Here is an 18,734-nt window from a genome sequence, read left to right as displayed (position 1 = left end):
ATTCCTTACTTTGAAATAGCACATACAGAGCCAACTTCCTACACACGTGAAGTAACAGAAGATGTTGTAGCACCCAGGATAATGTGCTGCATGGCTAAATACTCATAAGGTCCCTAAGGTGCGACCTATTGGCTATGCCAATGCTTGTTTTTCCAGCAAACATCCTTGTGTGCTTGTCCTCCGTGTTACCTGCCACTCCTCCCGCTGTCCTTGTCGCTTGCCACACTGCTTTACAATATGGCTAAGACCATTAACAAAGCCAAAATCTGTTACAGACGAGACCTAGAAGATTTGCCAATATTTTATTTAAACCATTCTGCAATGCCAATAGCTCTTGTCTCATAGGTGAGACCTATTATCTTTGCCAATGCTTGGTTGTCTTTATGATAATGACAGAAAGAAATTGATTTTTCCCATTCTGGGAGCTGTTCGTGTAAGAGCGGTAAGGGTCGCCTATGCATTGTGTTACGATTGCACTGAAATACTTTTCTGTTCCTCTGGAGTCTCGAAGTTCTTAAATTGTGCTTGGTAGATTAGACTGAAATTGAAGTAGATGTAAGGTGTTTGTTTACTGAAATGCTTCGACGTACGCCTTATATGCACTTGATGACCAGTTTTTCTGATTATAATTATGCCTAATTTTATTATGTTGTAAATGTTTTTTTTCTTGCTACGGGTTGATGTATTTTATTGGTTTTATGAGCTTCTAATACGAACAAAACAAAGAACTGGAAATTTAAAGCCGATTGTTAAATGATCTAATGGAGTATACATTTAGTAATGTAAACGGACATTCCGTTTTAAAAATCATATTTACAAATAATAGCGGGGAGTTGTTTTGAAAAAAGCCAACACTGCTTTCTGCTGCTCATGCTGGCTGGAGTATAGAACAGCAAGTGATTGCTTACTTCCCCCGTCGCACCTTCATCCAGCTGCAGGGGTAGCCCAGCTGCTGGCTTCAAAGAAACTATCCGAACTCGGCCTATGGAAGTCCTCTATGTAAACAATCAGGACCCTCTCTCCCCAGCAGGGCCCTAATCCTCTCAGGGTGCAGAACTCCTCCCCTGACCCCTCCCTCCTCCCGTGCTGACACACACACTCGCTGCAAACTGCCCGCACACCAGATCGAGCCGGAATTCTGCCTTTCAAAACGATCCACCGCCGACTGCATAGAAATCACAATCTGGTCCGGTCCGACTGGGGGGGTCACGTACTCCAGGCGCCCTGGGAATGCAGGTAGGGGTACGAGTCGAGCAGCGTGCACAGGAGACAAGAGTGAGACTTCTGCTTTACTGCCCCACGTCGAAACTCCCGCTGAGCGCCTCGAAGAGGGGAGACCCACTCCAAGAGATACTGAAGCTGTGTCATTTGGGGCAGTGCGCCTCGAAGCCGTCAGCGCTCACGGACTACAGCCATGAGGAACCAGCAGGGCCTCCCTGACACAGGGGACTCCCTGTGCGGCGAGTCGACAATCACCTCGGTGTACCGCAACAGGAAGGACAGAAACTGCCCTCTCAGGGAAACGGGGTACCCAAGACCCAACAGCAGCAGTTTGCATTGGTGGGAGAGCGACGTCTGCAGCAGAGGTAAGGCTCGCATGCTTTATTTTCATATCGCCTCTAGCACTGCCATTCAGTCAATGAAGAGGTGAACTAAATAATTGCATCAAGGCGCGTATTAACTGGTAAGTGCCAGCACCCCCCCCCCCACACACACACCTCCAAATGCACAACACCTGTACCTGCTCTTGGCATTTTAGCCTCCAACACTTCGGATTGCAGACACTCAGTTGCGCTGGGCAAAGCAGAACTACAAATCCCAACATGCAAAGTACTAAACACAGGGTGATTGGTTCATGCACGACATGGTACCAAGTAGGCAGATAGGATCGATACCACAGATATTCTGCGATTTAGGTACTCGACGTAATATGATGTAGCGCGGACATAACTCAGAGGACCTCGAAAGCGCTTTACAGGGAACACTGTTTTTGCTGCAGAAAGAGCTTGGGGATATGATTCTATACGGAGAACTGTGTGGTGGCTGAGAAGAAAGAAACGAGTATCATAATGGCGTAATTTTGATTGTATGACAGGAGAGCTTTGGTAAACAGAGCTCTGCAGTGTCTTCGCTGTAGGATCCTTAGTGTGGGCTCGGCGTAGCTGCGCCCCTACTAAATGCATTTTATGGAAAATAGTTGAGTACAGATTTTTTCCGTCGGGTATGCTGCGGTGTCTGTTGGATTTCACAAGTTTTGTTTTGCATAAACACAGTTAAAAACGCACCCACACTCTCCCACTCCCTGCTTTGAAAGTATTAAAAAACGTGCTATTTCACAAAATATTGTTTTCTCTTCACGTGCCAATCCGCATTCGTCTCCCTTTCCACTGCCCCTTTAGTCCGGCTCATGTGGCCTGTTTGTCGTTTTGTATATTTTGACATTGTACCCCAGCGTGATTGTTGGGAAATCTGACGCTCACACCCCCCAAGTCTTACTGATCACGCTACAACCGTGGGTTTAACGGAGTTCTGAGTCTCGGAGTTAAAGGAGCAGGGAGGAGGGTTAAAGGGGCTCGCCAGCGCCTCTCGTGGGCTTTGCACGTCATGTCATCACAGGAGACTCGGACCTCTCACATTGTATAAATGTGGAGCTGTCTTGACACGTGCACACCAGACAACCAATTACTGTAGGTGTACAAAAAAAAGAAACATTATTTTTAGATCTGGTGTGGTTTTCCAGCTTTCTTGTTTAGCAGTAAAGTCGGTTTTTAGTGGCTTCCAATTTTGACAGATAACGTGGCAGAGACACAGGAGTCTTCGGGGGCGCTGTGTCGCCCTGTGCCTCCCACACGTGTGTTTGTTTACGAACGTGCCACTCACAGCTCGAGGCACTTGGACCAGTTCCCTTGCGTGCAGTACGACCGGTGGCGACACTTCTGCCACGCCACTGGTCACGGCAGGCTGTGGTAGTCGTTGGGCCGGATCTTGCACCGCTTCTGAAGGCGGGGGGCACAGCTCCCGTCGGGTAGGGAAGTGTGTGTGGGGGGGGGGGGGGGCGTGTTGTTGGCCAGTCGATGCTGAAAGATCAGGGATGCGTCTGCAAACGGGTCTGTGTTTCCACCAGCAGTCCCCAGTGAGAACAGGAATCTGGCCCAAATCAGTCAGTATCTCCCGATTCCTGCCCCGTTACCTCACTTAGTTGCATTGCATGATGCGTTAAAGTGACATCACAGCCGAGACCACAGAGACGTCTCTCGAATAGGCGAATAACGTGTACATAAATCTCTCATTTAAAGATCATAGTATCAAAGGGGCGGGTGGAAAGTGAGGGCCGCTGGAGGCGGATAAAGAAATGCGGATTCCCGATATTCTCTTGGAGATCGGCTTGACCTACATTCTTTACATTTCCAATGTTTATATGCTTTCGTGCGAAATTTTATAGTAGGCTTGTGCATAGTCCTCTAGGTTTCTGAATGTGAAACCCTAACTAACACCAGTGGCACAGCAGGAGTGCCAGCCCAACACCCACCGAACTACTGGTTGTGTATCAACGAGGGTGGCGCCCAGTGCAACTCTTTGTTGTGTGCCCCCCATGATCTCTTTCTTCGCGGATCCCCTGACTACCACCCTTCAGTGGTGCCCTACAACTCTACTTAGCCCCTCTCTCAATTAATTTTATAGCGCTGCTCATCCCAGTGTAGGGTGTCAGAGCGTTTCACATCACACACATATTATGTACAGACACTGGGCCCTACTAGAGTGTAAATCAATGTATAGGAGATGTTACTTAAGAGAATAAGGACTGCAAGGTGTAGAAGTGACGTCACCCTTACTGGTAGGCATTATGTGTTGAGAGTGCTTGGTCGGGAGAAACGAAGAGGCAGAGCACGTTTTCACTATGTGCAGTAAGTGAAGTGGCTGCACTGCATGTATGAACCGGGGAGCACCTTACTTGCAACAGCACTATGTCTACTACAAAATGGTGCTTTTGGTGTCTCTAGTGCTGGTGTGCCTAAGAGTGCCTTGTGCCAATACACACAGAGAGTTTTAAGTGATGTCAAGATTATGATTTATACTGGAAGGGTGACTTTCCCGCACAATCTTGTATGTTTTGACAAAGTTTACCACTTTACCACTTGGGGTATGTGATGGACAATGCAGCACACATGCAAAAGGTGGAAAGGTTTGGCGAAGATAAATCTTTTCTCCAACTTCACCTCTGTCTCTAGGAGGCATCATTTTTTGGTGCAAATCCCTATCAAAGTTAGTAGATGGGGATTAGTGACAAAATCCATGGGTGTGCTGGAATTGTAATAATAACTTTGGTGACTTACCGCATATGGTCTTCTATTGCCCCACCCTTACAACATTTTGGGCGGAAATTGTTGAAGTCATGAAATCACTTTTCCATATTCAACCAATAGAAGGATTTACGTATCTTCTTACATGACCATTCAGCACTCTCATATGTTATTAAAGGGATAGATACCTTAAAAATTACTTGCTTACTCTAGCTTGTAAACGAATCCGCACAAACTGGAAAAATACTCCAAATCTTAGGTTCGACAATTAGAAAAAACTGGATTTAATTTATTAGTGGTGCAGACATCTCTTTACAGTCTCTCCTTGGAAAGGCCTGTCCAAATCAATATGGCACACATTAGACCTTGGAGCTAAGTAGGCTATTATTTGTTGTAAGGGATGGAGTCTTAAAATAAATATTTCTATAAATAAACAGGTTTTGTTTTTATAACCACCTGTAATGTCTGCTCAAGTGACCTTAAAGCTCGACTGTTCAGTTCAACTACAACTTTGCTTGAATGCTCCTTTCTCCAGATGTTTTCTAATCTTCGTTTTCAATGTTATTTCTAAGTGTACAATGTTTATTTCACATGTCTGTCACTCTTTGATACACTCACTATACTGAGTTAATTTTATGTCCTACTGCAATTTTCTTCTGTTATTTTATAAAACTCAATAAAAGTATTTGAAAAACAACAAAAAGATCCAAGGGTGGCTGTGTGGACGTCTCCTTGAAACAAAATGGCACACAGTTCTACTTTGTATACCTTTAGGGGTACTTCACGTTTCAATTCAAGATTTGCAATGGAAAGTAAACCCAAAAAAACAGATTTTACACCAGATCTGTGTCAACTTTGAGACGCAAACCAGGTGAAAAGTGTTAGTAAATCTACCCCATAAACTCAGGATTTGAAGCATAGCACAATGATTGGTGATGTCATATCAATTAAGTTGTATTACTACCGAACTGAACCCTTCTTAGCACTATTAGAATAATAAAAGATTGAGGGGGGGAAAAATACGATTCTAAACCTATTTTAGTAATTTGCATGCATTGCTTTGATGACAGTGTAGGTGTAAGGCCAAGCCACACAGCAGAGGAACTTTACATGTGTGAGCCTGTGGGCCTCATTCCAGTGACACAGGTAAAAAGGTCTCTTCACACCTATTGACCACTACACGATATGCTGCCACCACTGTGCTGGTGCTGCTTTAACTCCTGGCAAAGGCAGAAGCCTTTCATCACTATGAGATTAGTGCTTTGGGTGCCCCTCCCATCCAAACAGACCGCAGTCTCTGAGACAGGCCTGTGTCACGGTGCACACACATGATCTGTGTTCTCGCATCACATTAAAAATCAGCACCAGAGATCCAGACTTCATTGCAGTTGGAGGCACTCAGGGGAGGGATACATGTCCATCACTACGTGAGGGACTTTTCAATCCCAACAAGCAGTAGCACACTAAGCTCTACATAAAATACAACTACACAGAGTTATTTTGCCTGATAAGGTTATTCTTCAACACAGCCACAATTCCTTCCTAAAGTCTCATCGTTTTACTGTTCCGAGGATCAGATTTGAATGGTAGTGTGTCCATTGGCGGTCTCAGATGAGAATTAAGCTCTGCACACTTTGGATGCAAAAAGGTCTTTATTGATCTACTTGATTCGAACTGTGTCATTCAGAAAACCACAGGCTTTTTTTTTTTAACCTCCTGTTCAGCAGGTCAGGGTGTAAACCCTTCATGTGCTGCCTTAAGTAGAAGGGTAAAATTAGCTGTCATTTCAACTTCTAAAGCTCGAAGAGAAGCGTTAACCAGTGTAGTCTATGGGAAGTCAACAAGAAAGGCAACTCCTGGGGCGACACTTAAATGAATGAAACATGTAATGCCTCAACTTGGGCATCTCCCACTCCTTTTATGAATCATTATAGGTTGTTGGTGTTGGAGAAACAGGTCTTCTGCTTTTGGAATATCAGTGTTAAGGTCAGTAGAAAATCAATGATGAGGTTAATGATGATTGTTCTTTTGAATGTGGATTACATTTTGATGAATCTCTCTTGTTTTGAAGTGTTTAATTTGAAGCCTATTACATGCTTGAGTAGTAGCTTACAAGGTAATGACTGTGACAGGGAATACGGACGAGGTGGGACTGGCCGGTTCCTTACCAGTACTCTTCACCAGTCCAAGACTTCCCCATCACAGTTTAGTTTTCCAATCCCTGTTATCCAGAAGGGTGTATCAACTTCAGATAATGAAGATTACAGATAATTAACCAGCCATTTCCTTCTTCCAGTGACATCACAGACAAGTCTTTCTCCTGATTGGAGTGTCTTACATGGGTCTAAGAAACAACTAAAACAAGAGAACATGACAGCTTCGTTCTGTGAAAACAATAAGCAGCCACAGACATTCACACGTGGACACAAACTTCAGGGCACACAATAAAACCTCGATATTCCTAAGAAGATATATTTCGGAAACCAGTTTTAAGGTTCCAGGCTCCACCAAAGAGCCTGTTTCAGCTGCTATTTTAACCCATTACCTTTTTTTCTTTTTTTACTTGAGGGGAGGTAGGGCATTTAGAGGGTGTTTCAAAAATATGGCTGTGGGCCACTATCTTTAAATATTAGTTCTGGGCCCAAATACTGTTTCGTTATTGGAACTCTTAAATTGCAAATTCAGAAGCATGTTGGCAACTTTCAAAGTAGATTAGATTAAGTGTGTGTATGTTTACAGATATACTATAGACTCATTTTCGTAGCTTGTATTTTTTTTTTGTTTACACCCGTCAATATGTTTAAAAAGATATTTGCTCTGCAAAAGACTGAGGTAATTCTGGAAGAAATTAGTAGGACCCTGTATACATTTTGGGCGGTAAGAAGACCATGCTGCAAGATGTTCTCCTAAAACAGCCGATGGAAAGAAGATGGGTTTCAGCCGGTGATCTCTGGCTGCTTTAAAACTTTGAATGCGTCACCTCCCTCAGATTCCATAACATATTGGGTGCATGAGATGTATCTTTCGGCTTCCACGGATTAGTTGTCTTTCTCAAGAAGAGTGTACTAGAAATATCTCCTCAGAGCCACTCGCAACGAGCCATCATACAACTATTAGTGTTACAAAAAAAACATACAGGGGCTTTTTTTCTTAAATCAAACATTTCTTTCATTTGTTGCTTTTATGGCATTGTTCGCCACCGTTCATTGTAGGCAGAAAGGGCCCAGAGTTGGGTTAGTGAGTGATACGAGCAGGTCTTGCAGCGGTAGGTACAGTCAGCACACACTTGTCCCATGGGTCGTGTTATAGTGCGGCAGAGGTCGGTGCTGGGCGAAAGTAGGATGGAGATGGTAAATTGGTCCTTCTTTAGGGACCGTCCAACAGACCCATGACTAACATTCCGAGTTTTGCAAACATAATTTAAAATTTAAGAGCTCTGAATACATTAATCCATATGAAAAACCGGTAATACAGTGTAGTTTAGTCGAAAAGTAAACTCTGTATTTTATTTTAGTTCATATGATTACCGTAATTAATATGATGCCTAAGTCAATGTGTTATAGGAGCACCAAACACTGTCTGTGTGTTTTATCAGAGAGTCACGCGTTCCTGATGGCGAAATTCCACCTGGCAAGATAGTTGTTTTCATTTTTGCATCCCTCTTTTTTTGTTTTGTAGGCAACTAGCACGTCGCGGTTGAAATTCCAAGGAGAGCAACTCAGTCTTTCATTATTGCAAGAGTGGTTAAAAACGTTTTGTGTAGAGCTCATACTGACAAGTGGTCGCATGAGTACCAGTGACTTATTTATGAGCATTTCAAAAGTCCTGCAGCCCGTCCGACTTCTTCTCTTTTTTTGTTTTTTTGTTTTTATCTAGTCTTTCTCTGTGCTGGCCTGGAAGCAACTTTTTTTTCGCTCTGCAATGCTGGCATCCATTTCTCACTAAAGTAAAAATGAGAAGTTTCTGAGCGCAAAGTAAAGTCCAATTGAATGAACAGATCTACTACCAGACTGTGCTCGTTATGATAAATGTTTACACCATTTATTAAAAACAAAATCCTGCACTTTTACTTGAGAAGGCACATCATTCTGAGCATGAATATACCAGGTCATTATCAGTATGGTACCGAAACAAGTCCTGTCTCAAACCGAGGGGTGACGTTTTCACATTGTGGTCTTCCATGTTCAAGAGAATGGGGGCCAGCTGACTGGTGCCACCGCTGGTTTTCTACTGCTCCCCATCTGCTGCAGTCTCAGGTCCACCTTCTGTGTGAGTAGTAGGGGCTTTGAGCTGATGGAAATGTGTGGACTGCTTCCACGCATGTCCTCAGCCTTTGCTACCAAGATGAATGACTTCACTGACTAATGTGTGCTGTATGTGTGTTATTTGGAGTAGAGATCTTCTGTTCTTAAGGATCAACAGGTTAGGCATCTCAGGCCTGCAGTTTATCCTGGTTCAACAACCAGATTGGACAATTTATTGCTGCTCTATTGAGGATTACATGACATGCTGGAGGAAACACATCAAGGGTGTGGTGTGACTAAACATGGCAACAGAGCTGGAGGGTGGCTTGAAAAAAGAGTGTGGTTTGATGGAGAGATTGAGGAAGGGGAAGTTAAAAATACTCTACACCTTTACACCATCCCAGCTTGATGTGGTTTGTCACTGGAGAGAATGTGGATAGCATGTAGCGCAGCGGTTGACAGTATTCTGGCCTTGGGTATGTCTTTGCAGAGAAAACCAAGATCAGTTTGTCAGCTCATTCTTGAGATGTGGGAGAAAGAGAATCACCTTTGGGTTACTGGTTTTAACAAGGCAGAGAGCTTTTTAGCTGACCTATGCTGGTCTCTGACATAGAGCTATTTAAAAAAGATTCTTGTTCCTGTCAGGGGTCTTCTATGCGTGCCGTGGTCTACTGCCATAGTCTGCTTCTTGAGAACAAAATCAAAGTTAGAGACCACAAGTGTAAATCTAAAAATGCTGAATTTTAAAAGACTAAGAAAACCTGTGGCATGCACCTAAAGGCAGAGTATGCTGTTAGAGAGGCCATTTACCTCTTAGCCTTTACTACAAAGCACACCCAGATGTACTGAATGATTTAATTTGATTTCTATCAAGTATTTTCAGGTCTTGCCTGACAGCATGCTTGAACTGTTGCTAAAAGAGGTATTGCTTACAATAAAGGGGTTGGAGCATGCCCATTGCTGACCGTTTGTTGGCATTATTGTCTGTCTTCTTTGCTGCTTCCAAATTGGCAAGCACATGCTGGGCATCACTTCCTGTTCCTTCCTCACAACCACTGCTATGACTTGGCTGCAGAGGAATAAAATGACAGCTGTACTGCACAAGGCCACACAGTATCTAAAGTGAAACAAAGACACCGGATCACATTTGAATTCAAACACAATCTCTTCACTGACCCAGGGCAGCACGTCAGTCTGGATTTTGGGGGAGGGGGTGCAAGACCTCAGCCTCATTGAGGACAGAATCTGCTGCTTCCGATACAAACTGGATATTAAGTTTACCAGTGGGCAATGCTACAAACAGACAAACATAAAAAGCTATGGATCAACATTTAAACAAAAAAGTAACATTTTCACAAAAATGATATGTGAACGTGATACTATCAATGGACCCGCAAAGAAGCTTCAAAGCAGACAGTTTAGCATTAAATTGTGGAGAGAATTAGCAGTGACTTTTTATTAGGTTGTGGGCAGAACCTGCACAATTTGACACCGCGAAATTCCACTAAGTTACAAAAAAAGATCAGCAAGATTCCGCAGAGTTCTGCTAATGGACGGAAACAGACACTTTGCCTGTGATTTAGCACCAGAAACACATCTTGCACGGAAAAAGAAGCACAAATGGCACCACACGGCATGCCAGAGAGTGCAGCTACTCCAAGTTGATTTTGCTGCCGCTCATTAGAGTTTCTTCTCAAGTGGAAGCCTTCTATTCACAAATGGTTGCGACTGCCTGCGTGAATTTTTTTTTTTTTCCGGATATCTTCTTAGCAACCGAAAATAGTGCTAGGGGACCCCAAATCTCACGTGCACCAACCAACTTACCATTTTGGCGCACATGAGAAAAAACTCCACCATGTGGTGTTTGGCAGATTTTGTCAAGACCTCCGCATTACAAGAGGTACATGGAATCACCAAAATTCCACCACATTTGCCGGAGGAACAGAATATTTCGCCCACCCCTAGTTTTTATGGGCAGGCACAAAGTGCTCCGTCCATTCTGTAATCTCTCTTTGGGCTTCAAACCACACCCATGCCACGTCAGTCACTTACATTGGTTCGCGGGCTTGCCTTTTTAAATCCGCTTTCTTTCATTTCTGAAAGGCATGCATATGTCATGCCTTTTCCGGTATTTAGCCCACCTACACAGCACCGGTAAAGTACCAAAAACATACGAGGCTCGATGTTTTCAGCCTGGAGTCCGGACTACTTTGTTTATTTTACACGCAGCGCGATCGCACTGCATTTTACATAGCGTGATCGGGCTGCGTTTTTTTTTTTGCTTTACAACGCTAATAGCTCTAACTCGAACAAATGCGAGACCCGTTGCATTGAAAATGCTTGTTATTGATGTCAGCACAGTAATGCCTTTTGCATACTGCAAAAAAATACAATACTTAAATTAGTATGCTCCCCTAAGGTGCTTGAAGTTCAAAGTGAAAGAACACACCCTTTGCCCTGTGGCCCCGCCCACCTGATGCATTAGACACTTTTCTTTTGGAGAAGCTCTCCAAGCTAAGACATTCTGAGAGCTGCTATCACTCTGGGGTGGAGACCTTTTCTTTTTAGAAATAAAAAGAGTGCAGTTTTCAATTCTGAATCTCCCTCTTCTTTTGCGAAATCTCTTCCTTTGGATTCTTTTGTAATGTGTTAGGTGTTTCTTTGCTTTTTTTACTATAAAGTTACCTATCTATCCAAATCAAGCAATTATCCCTCCTTAAATTGTAAATTTTGCTCGCAATCTACATATTATTTAGACCAGTCATGGGAACATCAAAGTTAGAAGGTGTTTTAAAACTCCTGTCGATAGCTCCGTGGGTTGACATAGTGCCAACATTCATGACCCTAGTACTCCCTCTTTAATTTTTACTGGAAATACCTCACCACTTTTTTGTAATCACTTTCATAGTTGGTAAATTTTGTTGCCATTAAAGTGTAACTATTTAGCTCTTGTACTTGTTTCACATGTGCTGTTGTTGATCTGGGAGGCATCTGAACTGTATCCTGGGTCAACCAACTCGCTCCTCCTCCAATCACTGTTCCACTATGTTTTTATTTGGCTGGCATGCAACCCATGACTTTCAGGCTGTACACAGACGTCTGCAGCGTGTGGTCTGACCACTGAGTTACCATATTGGCTGCTGGGGCATAAATTAGGCCTCCTGAGTTTGAACAGGATCCTGTGGAGTGATGGCACATTCCAGAGGTACAGAGAGCTTTTTATACCTGGGTCCCAGTATGGAGGTGTTCTCATGGGGACTTATACTGTTGTAGACTCTGTCCCCAGGTATCAAGGGTACCCACAGACTTTAATGTTTCTCACGAGGAGAGGTTGCAAAGATGCAGGACATAGAGAGAATGGATTTCTAAAGGTGTGACCCCTCCTAAGATAGCAGGACACCTCCTCACCTCCCACTGGTTTTTATTTAATGTTTAGGTCTTGTCTTAGACAGCGCTTTTGCTGTTGCTTGCAAGACATTTCATTTACTAACAGGGGGCTTGTAAACCCACCCATTGCTTACCATTGGGTAGCTTCATTGTCACTTTCATTTCCTTGCTGCTTTTTGGTCAGCGCATGTCGGTTTATTTTCCTCTTTCTGTGTTTGTCCCTTCCCAGGCGTATGTCCCAGGTACTACTTCCGTGTCTACTGCATTGTCCTTCCACTACTCGAGCTTTCACTGAGTTATTTATTTTCTTTTTTTGCTTGTAGCACTGCATAAGAGTGCATGTCTGTACGCCATCCCTACCTTCATCCTGCCCCCGTGTCGTTGTTTGCCCCATCGTTGTTACTTGTCTCGTCCCCTTCCCACGTTTTTTTCCTCCAGCCCCCCTCTTACCCATTGTTGCTAGCCACCTCCCTTCCACATTGTTGACTGCCCATCCCCCCGTTCCTCCCACCTGGAAAAAAGCTATATGAGGCAGCCAGCACTGTCTGTGTCAGAGAACTTTTTCGCTAACTTTTAGCCATGCTGTACAACAGCTACACTGCTGTACCACATGGCTAAAACAGATTGACAGAGCTAAAAGCTCTCGCGTAGACATGACCTATTGGCTTTGCCAGTGCTTATTTTTTAAACGTCTGCAGTCACGTGAAAGAATCACGTGGTGCCAGAAAAGACTTGCATTGCCTAGCCTTTTCTCCCTCTGATTAATTGTATTTATTCCCCAAATAATCAGAATATAAGTAGAATATATGTTTCTGATACTTAGGTTTCTTTTCATTACTTCAGCTAATATCGTACATTTTCTACGTAAAATTGTGGATTTCCTGTAGCCGCGTTCGCACCATAGCTGTGCTCCTATAACCATACAGAGGTGCGCCTTCTATAATTGCCCCAACATGGAGTCACTATAGATAGCAAGCCGCATATAAATACGAATTTAAAACCACAGGAAGGGTTAAACAAATGAGTAGTATATCCGAAGCAGAGACAGAAGATGTTGTTCTTTACTGTTTTAATGCTGCGGGGATATCTGATTTGCTTCCATATGGAAGTCATACTAAATTACCGCATCCAGTAGCCTTATTCACAAGAGCAATCCAAAATCCGCCATACACATTTCTGTGCGGGAAATCGTAGATTTCATAGTTTCCCACAGGCTTCATCGTTCCATCATAGATTTTTCAGCATTTTTAAATTTCACACAGATTCTGTGTATTTTGGGAGATTCTATAGCTGTCTCTGTTTGAAGGCAGTGGTAAACATCAGAGATGAGATAAGAAGGAGCGAGGCCGATAAGCGGGGACAGACGCTTTCACAGCTCACATCGCACTGCTGACCGACAGTAATTACAAATTGACGTTGAAACTGGTCCCTACAGGGCCCTATGTTCGTGTCCTTAACTTTAGAGTCAGAAATGCTCAATTTTTTAGCAATGGCAGCAGAAATCTTTACGGTATTGCATGTCTGCCATGTAGTTCCCATTTACATTTCACGTTTTACTCACTCTTGCATTCCTTAAGAGCTTTTTCTTTTTTTCCAGGCTATTTTGTTTCTGTAATGTTTTTATTCTTTCATCAGATTTCTCTTGTGTAGTGCATAGTCGCCTCCATGTGTCTGGGTGAGTTCAGGTTGTTGGTAGGTGTATACGACCGCCTCGATTGAGAATATGGAGTTGAGACTGAAGGCAGTGTCAGTTACTCAGTGCCTGTCAGTGAGTCTTAAGTGTTCAGATATCATGGTTAACCAGATCCAGTTCTTGGCCTCCCTGCAAAGCGCGCAGCGGTAGTCACATATATGCCAAGTGTCATGGTGGGAAGTGTATGTAGAAGGCCTACAGCTGTCAAAATACTGACATGGCGAAAGTAAAGGAAAATGCAGTGGGCGTGTTGTGTGTGGGTAATGGATAAGTGAAAAAGATGCAAGGAAGTACATGCGGAAGAGAAAATATGAGGTGTGAGATATGATGGAAGATTTCGGAAGGATGAGGGGAGAAAAGGGGTGCAAGAGTCTTACACAAACTGCAAATGAAAGTGGTGTGAATAGAAGAACAGGCGTGATTGAGACTCCGAAGATCACTAACCCCTCTACAGACCTCAAAAATGTTTAATTCAGTATAATTTTTTTAATTAAATAATTTCAGCTCTAATTATTCACAAGAGAATCGTTGTTACTCATGTATAGCACACACCTAACAAGCATTTGCCAAGGCCAACAGTTCTAGCTCTTTCTTAGGTATATGCCCATTGTTGTATTGTATATCTGTATGCAATAACCGAAAGCTCACAGAGAGGCACCAAACTAATGGTTAGGTGGCACGCTGCAGGAATTGCAGAATTTTAGTGTACATGTTTTAAGACAAGCCTTTAATTAAAGGAGATACACCTTCAGGCCACGCCCCTTTCTTAGACTTTCCCAGCACACTTTTATTTTATCCCACTCAAAGCGCTGCTGCAGACACTTTCTGATGTAGATTTATTGTAGTGGCAGCTTAGCTGTGTTTCATGTAGATACTATTCTGCTCCTTGCCGTTGATAATACACCTATAATAATGCACGAATGATGTATAAACGTCATAACACACCTATACCTATAATAATGCATGGATGCTGTATACACGCCATTGATAATACACCTATACCTATAATAATGCACGGATGCTGTATAAAAGCCATTGGTAATACACTTATAATAATGCACAGATATATGTAAACGCCATAATACACCTATAATAATGCATAGATGCTGTATAAAAGCCATAATACACCTATAACAATGCATGGATGCTGTATAAACGCCATTGATAATTCACCTATACCAATAATGCACGGATGCTGTATAAACATCATTGATAATATACCTATATCTGAAATAATGCATGGATACTATATAAAATCCATAATACACATTCTTATAATAATGCATAGATGCTGTATAAAAGCCATTGATAAAACACCTATAATAATGCACAGATGCTGTATAAAAGCCATAATACACCTATACCTATAATAATGCATGGATGCTGTATAAAAGCCATTGATAATGCACAGATGCTGCATAAAAGCCATAATACACCTACACCTATAATAATGCATGGATGCTGTATAAATGCCATTAATAATACGCCTATACCTATAACAATGCATGGATGCTATATAAACGCCATAATACACCTACACCTATAATAATGTATGGATGATGTATACTCGCCATTGATAATACACCTATACCTATAATAATGCGCGGATGATGTATAAACACGATTGATAACCCACCTATACCTATAATAATGCACGGATGATGTATAAATGTAATTTAAAATATACCTACAATAAGTCACGGATGATGTCTAAACGCCATAACACACCTATCCATATAATAATGCATGGATTCTGTATAAATGCCATAACACACCTATACATATTAATGCATGGATGCTGTATAAACGCCATAATACACCTACACCTGTAATAATGTACGGATGATGCATAAACACCATTGATAATACACCTATGCCTATAATAATGCATGGATACTGTATAAACGCCATAATACACCTATACCTATAATAATGCGCCGATGATGTATAAACGCCATTGATAATACATCTATGCCTATAATAATGCAGAGGTGATGTATAAACGCCACTGATAATAGTCCTGTACGAATGCACCACTGTATGCTGGGATTCAGGCATAAGCACTGCACTTGGAGATAACACAGACACGTGCAGTAAATGAACAGTCAGGCCAGCCGGCCTCTGGCAGCACGTGGAGTTGTGCATTAAGGACAATAACATAACCACCATGCCCATTTCCCACCAGTTTATATCTCAAACCTTACCTGGGCTATAGCTTTATTCTCTGTGCCAACCTACTGAGGACAGTCCCGGGCTTTCAGGTTGTCTTCAACAGGAACTGCGTTTCACCTTGAAAAAAGAAAAGCATAGAATTGGCAAACGGCTAAATAGTTCCCATATGCAGGGAGCCCTCTGTGTCTTCCCCATATAAGGTGTCCAAAGGTAGAGAAGCCGGTTAGGACACCCGGTTAACAACTAAAGCAAATCGAACAAGTAGCGAGGCTGCAGTATGTCACCTGCAACCACACCATGGCGGCCTGTCTTTTGCATTACAGGAAAAAAACGTGATTGCCTCTGTCTGTCACAATGCCAAGCTATGTCTGCCTTGGACAGGCTTACGGCAAGTAAGACCCAGTTTATTCCCAGCGGTCTCCCTTTAAGTCTAGGCCCACTACAGCTGTATTTAACATTGTCGAGCTCCTTCACTTGGAGCAGTCTTAGCCTGTTTTTACTTGGTTCACCCCTTGCCTGCCTCTACCTGTAATTATCTTATTTCTGTTCCAGTCTTAGTCTAAATGTCTATACAGGGAGTGCAGAATTATTAGGCAAATGAGTATTTTGACCACATCATCCTCTTTATGCATGTTGTCTTACTCCAAGCTGTATAGGCTCGAAAGCCTACTACCAATTAAGCATATTAGGTGATGTGCATCTCTGTAATGAGAAGGGGTGTGGTCTAATGACATCAACACCCTATATCAGGTGTGCATAATTATTAGGCAACTTCCTTTCCTTTGGCAAAATGGGTCAAAAGAAGGACTTGACAGGCTCAGAAAAGTCAAAAATAGTGAGATATCTTGCAGAGGGATGCAGCACTCTTAAAATTGCAAAGCTTCTGAAGCGTGATCATCGAACAATCAAGTGTTTCATTCAAAATAGTCAACAGGGTCGCAAGAAGCGTGTGGAAAACCAAGGCGCAAAATAACTGCCCATGAACTGAGAAAAGTCAAGCGTGCAGCTGCCACGATGCCACTTGCCACCAGTTTGGCCATATTTCAGAGCTGCAACATCACTGGAGTGCCCAAAAGCACAAGGTGTGCAATACTCAGAGACATGGCCAAGGTAAGAAAGGCTGAAAGACGACCACCACTGAACAAGACACACAAGCTGAAACGTCAAGACTGGGCCAAGAAATATCTCAAGACTGATTTTTCTTAGGTTTTACGGACTGATGAAATGAGAGTGAGTCTTGATGGGCCAGATGGATGGGCCCGTGGCTGGATTGGTAAAGGGCAGAGAGCTCCAGTCCGACTCAGACGCCAGCAAGGTGGAGGTGGAGTACTGGTTTGGGCTGGTATCATCAAAGATGAGCTTGTGGGGCCTTTTCGGGTTGAGGATGGAGTCAAGCTCAACTCCCAGTCCTACTGCCAGTTCCTGGAAGACACCTTCTTCAAGCAGTGGTACAGGAAGAAGTCTGCATCCTTCAAGAAAAACATGATTTTCATGCAGGACAATACTCCATCACACGCGTTCAAGTACTCCACAGCGTGGCTGGCAAGAAAGGGTATACAAGAAGGAAATCTAATGACATGGCCTCCTTGTTCACCTGATCTGAACCCCATTGAGAACCTGTGGTCCATCATCAAATGTGAGATTTACAAGGAGGGAAAACAGTACACCTCTCTGAACAGTGTCTGGGAGGCTGTGGTTGCTGCTGCACGCAATGTTGATGGTGAACAGATCCAAACACTGACAGAATCCATGGATGGCAGGCTTTTGAGTGTCCTTGCAAAGAAAGGTGGCTATATTGGTCACTGATTTGTTTTTGTTTTGTTTTTGAATGTCAGAAATGTATATTTGTGAATGTTGAGATGTTATATTGGTTTCACTGGTAATAAATAATTGAAATGGGTATATATTTGTTTTTTGTTAAGTTGCCTAATAATTATGCACAGTAATAGTCACCTGCACACACAGATATCCCCCTAACATAGCTAAAACTAAAAACAAACTAAAAACTACTTCCAAAAATATTCAGCTTTGATATTAATGTGTTTTTTGGGTTCATTGAGAACATGGTTGTTGTTCAATAATAAAATTAATCCTCAAAAATACAACTTGCCTAATAATTCTGCACTCCCTGTAATAACCTCGGGCTTCTTTACCCTGTAACAAGTTCAATCTTGTTACCTTTAACAATTTTGGGCTGTTTTTCGTGACAGTCGTACTCTACGTATACCTGGCATAATCTCAGCCTAACCATGACAATCTAAAGTTATTTCAACCAGTCAGGCTAGGCTACCTCTATCATCATCCGATTGTTGATTTCTACTTAAAATATACAACGTCTATTTTTAACAACCAGAGCCTAGCTTTATGTGTAACTATCTAAACCTGTTTCTCTGCGAGATAACAATCCCAGGGCATCTCCGCCTGTAACAATTTCCGTACGCCTCTATGGACACTGAAAAACGTGTAAACTATCCTATAGTGGTCAATCATTTATCACTGTGTTTACATCACAGCTTCCTAGGCTGTCAACAAGACTTGCAAGGACAGTTCTGCAGAGCAGCTTTCCTAAAACTGAGTTGAAAGCTATTTGTATTTCTAACGTGCTAATTTTAGGACTGCCGTACTGAGATGTTCTATTTCTGCAGAAGCATGTTTCTAAAAGAACCTTGAAAAAACAAAAACATGTTTCAATTGCACATTACTTTTCAACTGCACATGTATTCAATGCGTTTACTTAATATGTCCTGCTTCCTGTTAGAATGACTTATAACAGATGTATACAAAAATAATCAGAATATGTAAATAAACACTTTGTTACACTTCCCCGTGAACCAGTAAGAAAACAATTGTAGAACAGTTATTTGCCTATTACAAAATTGCAAGTAGAATCAAGGCTGATGTGCATACATGGAATTTGCTTGCATCTCATTCTCAATA

At 42.5% G+C, this 18,734-nt stretch overlaps 1 protein-coding gene across 2 annotated transcripts in view; it reads left to right on the top strand.

Annotated features, from left to right (window-relative positions):
* Window positions 1–934: 934 nt before the first annotated feature.
* Window positions 935–18,734, top strand: part of RANBP3L (RAN binding protein 3 like) — a 172,966-nt gene continuing 155,166 nt past the window's right edge. The window contains exon 1 of one of the 2 annotated variants that reach the window (XM_069221043.1): window positions 935–1,586. In XM_069221043.1, coding sequence (XP_069077144.1) covers window positions 1,415–1,586 — 172 coding nt within the window. In that variant the 5' untranslated portion in view covers window positions 935–1,414. The remainder of the gene's footprint in view (window positions 1,587–18,734) is intronic. The other variant, XM_069221035.1, reaches the window with a different exon arrangement.

This window comes from Pleurodeles waltl, chromosome 1_1 (assembly GCF_031143425.1).
Source record: "Pleurodeles waltl isolate 20211129_DDA chromosome 1_1, aPleWal1.hap1.20221129, whole genome shotgun sequence".
NCBI lineage: Eukaryota > Metazoa > Chordata > Amphibia > Caudata > Salamandridae > Pleurodeles > Pleurodeles waltl.
This window is presented reverse-complemented; position numbering and strand designations above follow the sequence as displayed.